Below are 13149 nucleotides of genomic sequence, written 5' to 3'. Positions count from 1 at the left end.
TGCATGAGTCCCTTTGAAACAGCACTCCTATATCCCTTGGATAAATGCCTAGTAGTGCAATTGTTGGGTCGTAGGGTAGTTCTATTTTTAGTTTTTTGAAGAACCTCCATACTGTTTTCCAGAGTGGCTGCACCAGCTTGCGTTCCCAGAAAAATCTAAATTAAAAACCATAAGAGACTCTTAAATACAGAGAACCAGCTGAGGATCGATGGGGGGTGGGGGAGAGGGGAAAATGGGTGATGGGCACTGAGGAGGGCACTTGTTGGGATGAGCGCTGGGTGTTGTATGTAAGCGATGAACCACGGAATCTACCCCAAAAACCAAGAGCACACTTCACACACTGTATGTTAGCCAATTTGACAATAAATTATATTTTTAAAAAATTAAAATGTTTTTCTGTCCTGCTATAAATACTTGCTATATTTTAGGAGTTTTGAGTGAGGAAAAGGAAAATCTATGATTTAAAGGCTTTGGTGTTTCTACTGAAAATAATACATTAATCAGCAATACTCTAATAATTAATAGTCATGAAAGAGAAAAACAAACATGGAAGGCATTAGGCCTAAATTGGCTTTTATAGTAAAAAGACAACATTTAAAAATATAACATACATATAAATAATGCTAAGAATGCACTTTATTTTTACTTATATTTAATTTAATAAACACATAGCATATTGTGCCAGGCAGGCAGTACTCTAAGCACCCTACAAATATTGACGGATTTCATCGTTATAAATACCCTATAAGGTTCCACTATAAGACTTATAGATGAGGAAACAGGAAGGTTAAAAAAAAACTTGCACAGAATCACACTGATGAAGATCTCAATATACTTTTTCAGTTTAAAAATTAATATAGGGGCACCTGGGTGGCTCCGTTGGTTGGGTGTCCGACTTCGGCTCAGTTCATGATCTCGCGGTCCATGAGTTCGAGCCCCGCGTCGGGCTCTGTGCTGACGGCTCAGAGCCTGGAGCCTGCTTAGGATCCAGTGTCTCCCTCTCTCCCTGCCCCTCCCCCGCTCTCCTTCTGCCTCTCTCTCAAAAAGAAATAAACATTAAAAAATTAAAAATAATTCATATATAAAATGTCCCTTTTAAAATACAACTAAAGTAAATTTATCTAGTGTTGTAGAAACAAACACAAAATAGAGAGCGATATTTAGCTATTCTAGTAGCTGGAGCTACCATAACAAAATGCCGTAGACTCACACAGCAGAAATTAATTTTCTCACTGTTCTGGAAGCTGGAAGCCTAAAATCAAAGCGCTAGCATGGTTGGGCTCTCTTCCTGGCTTGCAGTTGGCCACTCTCACTGTGTCTTCATTTGGTGGCGGTCAGTGAGGGAGACAGAGCAAGAGAGCGCTTGCGTTCTGCTGTCTCTCCTTATAAGGGCCATCAGTCCCATCATGAGGGCCCTCTCCTGTGACATCTTTAACCCTAATTACCTCCCAAAGGCCCAGTCTCCAAACACCACCACACTGGAGAGTTGGGGATTGAGCATATGACATTTGGAGGGGACGCAATCCAGTCCATAGCAGCTATTTTGCAAGCGGTAATTTGACACTCCCACAGTGAGTGACCACTGGGCCTCTACCGGGTTCTGTAGCTCCTCCTGAATCAGTAAAGGCCCGATTATTGTGGGTAAAGTTTGTATGTAACTATACAGCTCATGTATTTCTTTTTATAATACTGCATTGAAGAAATTGGGCTTGTATAATTTTTGGATTAGATCTACCAGAGATTATTTACATCCTTCTAGTTTAGGGCTCTGGACTACCAACCGTCACCAGCCCTGGGGCTGGTGAATATGCTTGTGGGCCCCTGGGACAGCTCTCACCCCTTTGTTTCAACTGTGGGCCACCTCTGGCACCTTTGGAATATGGCACCTGAGGATGGTCAGAGTGGTAGTAGATGACCTTTATCTTCCGTGCCACTGTCTGTGGCACCCAGGACCATCACCCACACCCTCTGTTGGCCCGTGCGAAGGCAGATCTCCAGGGATGACCACTTCTGTCTCCCCCTCAGAATTTTCCAGACTGTTGCTCCACAAGATCAATGACCCTTTCTTTCAATGTCCTCTCTTACCTTCAACTCATGTGGAGATGCCATGCTGTCTTTGGCCAGTGTCAGGGCATGCTGGGCAGAGATGGGAGAACTTTGCATTAGTGGGCTGCCTTTTCACTCCATCCACAGACGTCTTGTTGGTCCTCCCCACAGGTGGCAAGGTCTGGAAGGCAGAGATGCAGTCCACGTTGAAAGAGACCCCATTCCACAAATGCAGTGATTATGAGTTGCACCATAGGCTAAGACATACCACACACCATCAACTCCAAAAAGTAAATGCAGGACAACTGGAAAATGAAGTCTTGTTTGCATTTTCACTGCCTGGAAAATGGATAATTCTTGCATTTGTGGTTATCATCCATGAAGCACAGGAACAACCGTTGAACATCCTTGGAAGCCAGTGTTCACGGGTAGCCCGATGCATGATCAACGTAACAAATAACGATATGATTAAAAATGAGGAAATAGTATTAGGGAACCACAGGAATCAGATGACCAATATCCATATAAATGGGTTCTAAAGAACTGGGCATTGTGAATAGTAACAATGGTGCCATCATTTTCTTACCACTAGGAGATATAAAATTACCCAGAAATAGCACACTGGGCACATTTAGCAATACTAAGATCCAAACCAATAGATATGGTACCTAGACACTATGAATAACTTCCATGTGCATTGATTAGACAACAAACACATAAATACATACTTTTTCTCTACCTAGTAGTCTAGATTTCCATCAATAAATGACTCTACCTTACACGGGGACCATGGATTTTGTAATGCAGTTTTAAGCCAGATTGTTGTTATAGACAGGGGATTCTCAAAAAAAAAAAAAAAATTGCTTGGGGTCCTGCACACCCTCGGTGCAGTCCTGTTTATAGGAAGGCAAATGCTGCATCTGCCCATGGCCCTGAAACTTGGTGGGGTAGAGAAGGGGGATCACCAGCATCATGATCCATAGAGGCTCCTTTCATGGGTCAGCCTCATTTGGGCTCCATTTCCCAGTCCCTATCTCCATGCTTGCCAGCTCCAGTGTGGGAATCTTTCTAGTTTTCTGCAGGAAAAAATGGCTCCATGTCTTTATGCTGCCTCTGTGCACAGCTGAGGTTACAACAACCCCCCCTCCCTTGCACTGCATCAGTCCTATTAGGCTCCCATAGGCATTCTACCTTCCAAACAACTTAAAAACTGAAGCAGGCAGGTGTTGGCACCTCATCCAAGTTACACAGCAGATTATACAGCAGATATGCGCCCAGCAATCTCTAAACCATGGGTGGAAATAATAGCGCTCTCTAGAGACGTATGTTCCTCAAAGTCAGAGTTGACCCTGTCCTGCTATTCTCCTGCGCTGCCGGGCTCAGAACAGCTGCCTCGGATAGTGCCTCGGCGAGGAAACTGGGCTTCATCTGACCTCACTAAAGAATGTTGAAGCATATGACGAAACCGACGAACGAGTTCTACCGTTAGGGGCAAAAGTAGGAGACTTTGATCAAGTATGAAGATCAGAACATCAGAGCAAGCCTGATAAAGAATTAGGAAAGACTGGAGTGTCCGAATACGTGCCATGTAACCAGTGACACAAAATAAATCCCTGCAGGCTGTTTGCTAAAATTAGGACGGTGTAGCCACAGTAGTTTTAATTTTATGTAAAATGGAGTCGAAAATCCTCTGCAGCTCTGTGGGCATCTATTGGCTACCTGCATGTGTTCCTACCTGTATTATATTTGCTTTACTCAAAAATAAAACCAGCTCATTCTATGTTTATTAACTAGCATGTTCCTGTGGTCTTGATTTCTCTCCCAGTACTTTCAACTGTCTTAATATCCGGGCATGAATAGAAAACATTAGTCATCCTATGATAAACTGAAGGTATCTGGGAGCCCCTATTTAGGGCATGATGAAAAAATTCATTACATTAAAATACCACATTGTTATGGTAAGAATAATAAAAATACAAGAATTAGGAAAGACCTTGTATATTGAGTATATGTGAAGTTACCAAATTGAGTATTTTCAAATTTTTAAATTAGAAACGTCAGCTTTCTCACTCTTGTAGCTTTTGTCTAAATTAAAAAAAAATTTAGGGTTTATTTATTTTGAGAGAGAGAGAGAGAGAGACAGAGACAGAGCTCAAGCAGGGGAGGGGTTAGAAAGAGAGGGAGACACAGAATCCGAAGCAGGCTCCAGGCTCTGAGCTTTCAGCACAGAGCCCAACACAGGGCTCGAACCCATGAACCATCAGATTATGATCCGAACCAAAGTCGAATGCTTAAGGCACAGAGCCATGCAATGGTAGCTATACAAGGCTTTACAAGGGTATACAAGGGCTATACAAGGGTGGCTATACAAGTTATACAAGGGTATCCTTGTATAACTTTTTATATAGAATTTTGTTCTTGAAATGTACCACATAATTCTTGATCATGATTCTTTAATGACCCTTTGAAAATCTTGATGGTCACTATCAATGAGAAAATTTTCTTGTACAATTTGAAATGCTTTTAACTATTAAAAATTTTATTTTTCTCATTTTTCTTACTTTATTTTTCTTGAAGTTTATTTATTTATTTTGAGAGAAAGAAAGAGGGCACATGAGCGGGGGAGAGGCAGAGAGAGAGGCAGAGAGAGAATCCCAAGCAGGCTCCATGCTTTCAGTGCAGAGCCCAATGTGGGGCTCGATCTCACAAATTGTGAGATCGTGAGCTGAGCTGAAATCAAGAGTTGGATGCTTAATCAACTGAGTCACCCAGGTTTCCCAACTATGAACAGTTTAAAACACTTTAAATTACAGCTGACCTTGAACAAGGCAGGGGTAAGGGGCTGACTCCCTACACAGTAGAAAATCTGCATGTAACTTTTGACTGCCCCAAAACATAACTACTAACAACCTACTGGTGACCAGAAGCCTTACCAATAACATAGCCAATTAACACATATTTTGAATACTATATGTATTATATATTGTATTTTTATAATAAGTAAGCTAGAGAAAAGAAAATTTAAGAAAAGCCTAAGGAAAAGAAAATACATTTGCAGTAGTGTCCTGTAAAAAATCACATATAAGTGGACTTTTGCACTTCAAGCCCATATTGTTCAAGGGTCTACCATATATATTTTTCTTTGACTTAATATTTTAAATTTACTTATATTGTGTTATTCTGACGTGTCCATTTTTTTCTTTCAATGTTTCAGTTTTCATAGGAATATATGACAAGAACATACATTGTGCTTAGGAATTCTATTTTTCAATAGTGGTGGCCTAAAATTGGGGCTAATTACCCTCTGAGGAGAAACTAATGTACCTGGATTTAAAGCATTAGAAATTATCTTACACCCATTGATAAGTCAACAAAATAGAGTGGGGATTACCAGAGAAAACTCTGGGAGAAAACCTGAACCCAGAAAAGAAAGGGAGAATATTGGCAACAACATTAAATCTGCCCGAGGTTTGTTTACGGATAGCAGGAAACTTACGTTTATCTTTTTAATTTCATGGGGCAAGAGGAACAGAAGTCATTTTCCAAGGCCCATCCAAGGTGGAAAGTTTTACCAGATGTGGTCCCAGCTTTTCCATGGACTTGCAAAGGACTCTACCCTCAGGCTTAGAATGAACCAAAAGTCAACTTGCTGTTTCTGAACCCAACCCTGGAGGATTGCAGGGAAAGTTGCCATAGTGTTGAATGAAGCAGAAAAAACTAAAAATGAATAGAAATATACACACTTAACCCTGAGAATTTGTGACCATTGCTCAGTCATTGCGAGGATTCACAGCCCAAGTTCTGGAGACCTGAGTGGGTCAGGAAACCCCACGCCCTAAACGTGGTTTAGGGTAGTGCCCAAGTGATAGTGTAAAATAAATTTGGTAGATGGAAAACCAAGTATCTCTGGAGAGAGTACCTTCACCCTATGCCTTACGGAATCCCAGCAAGTAATTTTGCAAAGACTAATGAGTAGCACAATCAAAGGCAACTGGGCACATAAGGAAATAAGCCCCCATGAATAAGAGCTGCAGAAACAAGGGAAAGAATGAAATGGTGAATAGGAGTCAGAGAAATAGATCAGGCTTAAGAATTCAATTTGAAGAGTCACCTGGGTGGCTCAGTCAGTTGGGCATCTGACTCTTGACATTGGCTCAGGTCGTGATCTCACGGTCGTGAGGTCAGGCTGCCCATTGGGCTCCGCACTGAGGGCGGAGCCTGCTTGAGATTGTCTCTGTCTCTGTCTCTCTCTCTTCCTCTCTCTCTCAAAAGAAATAAATACACATAAAGAAGAAGAATTCAATTTAGTAAATTATTTGGCAGAGGCATCTGTCCCACAGTATGCACAGGAAGCAAATAGATCCGAAGCCTTCTGAGTTTTTGAGGGGATTGTGTAGTTAAGAAAATTAAGATCTTGGACTTAGGGACCTGAGGAAGATGGCGGCGTAGGAGGACGCTGGGCCCACCGCGTCCTGCATATCACTTAGATTCCACCTACACCTGCCTAAATAACCCAGAAAACCACCGGAAGACTAGCAGAACGGAGTCTCCAGAGCCAAGCACAGACAAGAGGCCCACAGAAGAGGGTAGGAAGGGTGGCGAGGCGGTGTGCACTACACGGACTGGCGGGAGGGAGCCGGGGCGGAGGGGCCACCTGCCGGCCAAGCAGAGCCCCCGAGTCTGGCTTGCAAAAGCAGAGGGGCCTGACGGAGTGTGTTCCGACAGCAAGAGGGACTTGACATCTGGAAGGTTATAAGTTAACAGCTCTGCTCAGAGAACGGGAGGGCTGGAGGACAACGGGAGGGAGAGTTGCTGAGCCCCGGAGGACAGAGCTCAGTTTGGTGGGGAACAAAGGCGCTCGCCAGCGCCATCTCCCTTGCCCATCCCCCAGCCAAAATCCCAAAGGGAACCAGTTCCTGCCAGGGAACTTGCTGGCACCATGCAAACACCCAACGCTGGGCTCCTGCAGATCCACACCTCTGGCGGTGGGTCTGACTCCCTCCCGCTGCCGCAGGGCCCCTCCCGAAGCGGATCACTGAAGGAGAAGCGAGCTGAGCCTGCCCCTCCCACCCCCGTGCACCTTGCGGATCCACCCCAGCTAATACGCCAGATCCCCAGCACCACAAGCCTGGCAGTGTGCAAGTAGCCCAGATGGGCCACGCCACCCCACAGTGAATCCTGCCCCTAGGAGAGGGGAAGAGAAGGCACACACCAGTCTGACTGTGGCCCCAGCGGTGGGCTGGGGGCAGACATCAGGTCTGACTGTGGCCCCGCCCACCATCGCGAGTTATTCAAGACAGCACAGGGGAAGTGCCCTGGAGGTCCACACCACTCTAGGAACTATCCAAAATGACCAAATGGAAGAATTCCCCTCAAAAGAATCTCCAGGAAATAACAACAGCTAACGAACTGATCAAAAAGGATTTAAACAATATAACAGAAAGTGAATTTAGAATAATAGTCATAAAATTAATCGCTGGGCTTGAAAACAGTATAGAGGACAGCAGAGAATCTATTGCTACAGAGATCAAGGGACTAAGGAATAGTCATGAGGAGCTAAAAAATGCAATAAACGAGCTGCAAAATAATGTGGAAACGACCACGGCTCGGATTGAAGAGGCAGAGGAGAGAATAGGTGAACTAGAAGATAAAATTATGGAAAAAGAAGAAGCTGAGAAAAAGGGAGATAAAAAAATCCAGGAGTATGAGGGGAAAATTAGAGAACTAAGTGATGCACTAAAGAGAAATAATCTACGCATAATTGGTATTCCAGAGGAGGAAGAGAGAGGGAAAGGTGCTGAAGTTGTACTTGAAGAAATCATAGCTGAGAACTTCCCTGATCTGGGGAAGGAAAAAGGCATTGAAATCCAAGAAGCACAGAGAGCTCCCTTCAGACGTAACTTGAATCGATCTTCTGCAGGACAATGGGATACTACGTGGCAATGAGAAAGAATGAAATAATGGCCTTTTGTAGCAACGTGGATGGAACTGGAGAGTGTGATGCTAAGTGAAATAAGCCATACAGAGAAAGACAGATAGCATATGTTTTCACTCTTATGTGGATCCTGAGAAACTTAACAGAAACCCATGGGGGAGGGGAAGGAAAAAAAAAAAAAAAGAGGTTAGAGTGGGAGAGAGCCAAAGCATGAGAGACTCTTAAAAACTGAGAACAAACTGAAACTGAGGGTTGATGGGGGGTGGAAGGGAGGGATGGGTGGGTGATGGGTATTGAAGAGGGCACCTGTTGGGATGAGCACTGGGTGTTGTATGGAAACCAATTTGACAATAAATTTCATATATTGAAATAAATAAATAAATAAATAAATAAATAAAATGCTGTCATTATCATATACTAAAAAAATAAATAAATAAACCATTTTGAATTTATTTAAAAAAAAAGATCTTGGACTTAGAAAAACTTTGGCTGTTCAAGCCTTTGGGTGCCCCAGATTTCATGGGCAGTAAATGGGTTGCAAAAGCTGTACGTGTCAAAGAGAACAGAGCCCCCGACCTCCATTCACGGTCATTCTGAAGTGACCAGGGAGATAAATGAATAAAAAGCAACCTCCCTGGGGCGGATCCACAATACTAGTGACCAATGGTGTTGGCTGTAATGAGACTTACAATATAGGAATCAGAGGGAAAGCAGAGCATACAGAATTCCTAAATCCTTACTGATATTCTGTAGATAGACATGTTTGGGCCGGCAAGGCTCCAAGTGCTGTGGAAGATAATTTAACAATGAATCTCGTTCCAGTGCCAATTAAGATATTTATAAATTGGTCAGATAGAGAGTATAGAACACTGCTGTGAGGAAGGGTTCCACAAATCTTTTTGAAGTATCTGTTCTTAATTGTTCCCGTTTGGGGTGAATCAGGCTTCTTTGTCTCCATGCCATTTTCTGCCAAATATTATATGACTGCTTTTACATGGTAGACCCAATTAGACTCCTAGCTTCCACGGACTGGGAGAAATACAGATTTTAGTTTTCTGATTTTTTTTTAAAAACAACTGTGAAAACAGGGTTAAGAGAGGAAATGTACATTTCTACACAAATTTTAGGATAAGTTTCTTTCTTTCTTTTTTTTTTTTTTTTAGAGAGAGAGGGTGTGCAAGCAGGGGAGGGGCAAAGGGAGAGGGACAGAGAGAATCTTAAGCAAGCTCCTTGCCCAGCAGAGTCCAACATGAGGCTCAATCTCAGACTGTGAGATCATGACCTGAGTTGAAATCAAGAGTGGGACTCTTAACCGACTGAGTGCCACCCAGGCACTTCTAGGATCAGTTTCTTAAAATCCCTGCTGGGACTATAGATTGATGTGTGGAGAATTGATATCTTAACATTATTGACTTTTTGAAGACATGAAACTTAGTTTTACAATTCATTAATTTCTAATTCATAAAATTTATTTAGGTCTAGAATTTCTCTCAGTAAAGTTTTATAATTTTTGTAGAGTTCTTGACATGGTTTAAAGAATGTATCTCTATTTCAAATTTTTGGATGCTATTGGAAACAGTTGTTTTTAAATTTCATTTTCTAATTGTGTATTGTTAATATATCAAAGTAAAATTGTTGTTTGTGTATTAACATTGTGTCCTGTGACCTTACTAAATTCCCTTATTAGCTCTGGTAGATTCTTTTCTAGGTACATAATCATGCCATCTGCCAATAAAGACAACTTTACTTCTACCTTTCCAATTCATTGACTTTCGTTTCTTTTTCTTCCCTATTGAACTGGCTAAAACCTCCAGATGACTGTTGAATAGAAGGGGTAGATATCCATGACTTGTCCTTAGGTAGAAAACATTGAGCCTGTCACTGTTGAGTATGATGACATTTGTAGGTTTATGGAAGATGCCCTTAATTAGATTAAGAAATTTCCCTTCTCTTCTTAGTTTGCTGAGAATAAAAAAAAAAAAAATCACATTTGTTTACTTTTGATAGAGAGAGACAGAGCAGAAGTGGAGGAAGGACAGAGAGAGAAGGGGACACAGAATCCGAAGCAGGATCCAGGCTCCAAGCTGTCAGCACAGAGCCCAACGCGGGACTCGAACTCACAAATCCTGAGATCATGACCTGAGCCGAAGTCAGATGCTTAACAGACTGAGCCACCCAGGCGCCCCAGTTTGCTGAGATTTTAACATGAATTTCTGTTGGATTTTATCAAATGCTCATTCTGCATCTATTGAAATGATAATGTGGTTTTCTTTCTTATTTTATGAGTATGTGAATTACATTGATTGATTTTTGGATGTTAAACCAAACTTTTACTCCTTGGAAAAAAACTTATTTGATCGTGATGTACCATAAATCTTTTATATACTGTGGGGTTTGCTTTGCTAAAATTTTAAGGATGTTTGTGTCTATGTTTATAAGGGATATTGGTTTATAGTCCTCTTTTCTTGGAATGTCTTTAGCCTCATAAAGTAAGTTTGCAAGTATCTTTACTTTCCGAACGAGTTTGTGTAGGATTGGTATAATTTCTTCCTTAAATGTTTGACTTTACCAGTGAAGAAGCCATCTGAGCATGAAATATTCTCTTTGAAAAGATTCTTTATTAAAAGTTCCATTTTTTATTTAAAATTTTTTTTAATGTTTACTCATTTTTGAGAGAGAGAGAGAACGTGAGTGGGGAGGGGGCAGAGAGAGAGGGAACCGTAGAATCCAAAGCAGGCTCCAGGCTCCGAGCTGTCAGCACAGAGCCCGACGCAGGGCTCAAACCCACGAACCATGAGATCATGTCCTGAGCTGAAGTCAATGCTTAACCGGCTGAGCCACCCAGGCGCCCCTAAAAATTCCATTTCTTCAATTAATAGAGGTCTATTCAAGTTTTCTATTCTTATTGGGTCAGACTTTGTAATTCATATCTTCAAGTTAATTTGCTCATTTCATCTAATTTGTTAAATTATTGGTATAAAGTTAAGTTTATTGGTATAAAGTTGATATTCTCTTATTGTTCTCTTATACATTCTTTTTAAAATGTTTCTTTTTAAAATATATTTTAGAGAGACAGAGCGAGCGGAGAAGGGGCAGAGAGAGAGGGTGACAGAGGATCTGAAGCAGACTCTGTGCTTACAGCAGAGACCCCCATGTGGGGGCTTGAACTCACAAACCATGAAATCATGACATGAGCAGAAGTCAGACATCTAACTGACTGAGCCATTGAGGGGGCTCTTATTGCTTATTTTAATGACCAGGCTTTGTAGTGAGTGATGTATTCTATTGCATTGTTAATACTGGTGATTTTTTTCTTTTCTCTGTATTCTTTACCAGCCAAATGGAAGTTCATCAATTGTTTTTTAAAGACCTAACTTCTGGTTTCATTGGTTTTCTCTTATTTTTCTGTTTTCCATTTCAATGATTTTTACATTTATCTTCATTTTTTTCTTTCTTCTATTTGATTTTCATCACCTTATTGCTTTGGAAAAGCACAGGCAGGCCATTTTGTAAAAATGTCCCTCAAATTACTTTTTTTCTGGTGCTTCCTCATAATTCGATCCAGATTATGCAATGTTTGGCAGAAATAACCCAGAAATGATGCTGCATTTTTCTCAGCATGTCCTATCAGGAGGAACCTCATGTCCATTACTGGGAATGTTAATTTTGACCAATTGGCTGAATTAGTGTCTGTCAGGTTTCTCTACTATAAAGTTACTTGTGAGGAAGTTATTGTAATGTGTCTTGTGAGGAAAATTTGGAGACTATATACTTCTCTTATTTCTCATCAGGCTTTCCCTCACTCACTAATTGCAGAATCCGTTGAGGATTCTTGCCTGAAAGTATCGTTACAACGAGGGCTGCCAAATGCTGATTTTCTAGTTAAATCGTTCCTTGTACATGTATTCATTGGAATTCTGCTGTAAAAAAAAAAAAAAAGGAATTTTCTTTCCCATTTATTTATTTATACCAGCATGCACTCAAGTTTTCACTTTTTTCCTATGTATTACAATCCATTGCCATTATTTTTTTTTTTCTAATTGTCCCAGATTTGGTCAAAGGGAGCTTCTTCAAGCTGGCTTCTGAGTCCTTTTGACAGGTTGCCATCATTTTTTGAGCATTTATTTTCTGAACCCATTAATTTCGGATACTACAAGATGTTTCAGGGTCATCTTCTACTTTCCCTGCCCCAGCACTAGTATCGGCCTTTTTCTCCAAGGAACTTGGATTTATTTCATTGGACGATGATATTTAGAAATCTCGTTCTGGAGTCTCATTGCACCTAGGATTTCTGAGCAGACCAGATCTAATGTATATTTAATGTATGACATGTAGAAGACCCTCAGTAAACATGAGTGAGGGATGGGAAAGTAGACAGATTATGATAACAAGGAGTGGAAGAGGAATGTACATTGCACTTGAACTTGCACACAAATCTCTGGTAGGGCAAAAGCATCCCTTGTTGACCTCCCTCACTCCACATATTACCAGGCCTGGATGTGAACTTGGTGCCTTATGTTTTTCATTATTGATACTTGTAGGCCAATCTCCCTCCTCCCTCACCACAAAGCCCCTTCCTTCGAATCTCATGCCATCAGAATACATCACCTGCTACCTTCTTTTCTGCCATCATCTTTAGATGTCTGGGCCACTCCAAGCTCAATGGTTGCAGTCTCGATTCACGAGCACTCACACCAACTCGCCCACTAATTTTACTAAATGTCTCCAGTCTTTTCCTTCTCTTCCTCTCCTCAAATGTATAACACCTCCTCACGTACTTCATACTCGCGATGACCTTGCTTTCTATGTCGATAAAAAAGTAGAAGGAAATTTGCAGAAGTTGCCACCGTGGCATCCCACACACTTCCGCAGATAAACCTTTATATGCTCCTTTCCTTCCTATTAACTATGGATGATCTGCTCTATCTACTTCTATCTAAGGCCAGGCTCTCCATTTGTGCACTAATAACAGCTAAAGCTTCCTGAGCACTTCCTATGTGATTGGCACTATTCTAAACCCTTTATGTTTATTAACTTACTTCTCGCAGCATCCTATGTATCACCACTTCACAGATGGAAAGGCACTTTATAGATAGATAAATAAGGTACACAGGCAAGGAATTTTCCTAAAGTCACACAGTTGTTAAATGGCGGGAGTTTGATTTGAG

General features: G+C 41.4%; 1 protein-coding gene across 1 annotated transcript in view; it reads right to left on the bottom strand.

Annotated features, from left to right (window-relative positions):
- Positions 1-618: 618 nt before the first annotated feature.
- The window catches only part of CD55 (CD55 molecule (Cromer blood group)), a 48578-nt gene continuing 36047 nt past the window's right edge, over positions 619-13149 (bottom strand). The window contains exon 10 of the mRNA XM_086693519.1: positions 619-2227. Coding sequence (XP_086549645.1) covers positions 2163-2227 — 65 coding nt within the window. The 3' untranslated portion in view covers positions 619-2162. The remainder of the gene's footprint in view (positions 2228-13149) is intronic.

Source organism: Puma concolor, chromosome E4 (assembly GCF_028749965.1).
Source record: "Puma concolor isolate L17-30 chromosome E4, mPumCon1.1.hap2, whole genome shotgun sequence".
In the NCBI taxonomy this organism is placed as follows: Eukaryota; Metazoa; Chordata; class Mammalia; order Carnivora; family Felidae; genus Puma; species Puma concolor.
Note: the sequence above shows the minus strand (reverse complement) of the source record. Positions and strands in the feature narration are given on the sequence as shown.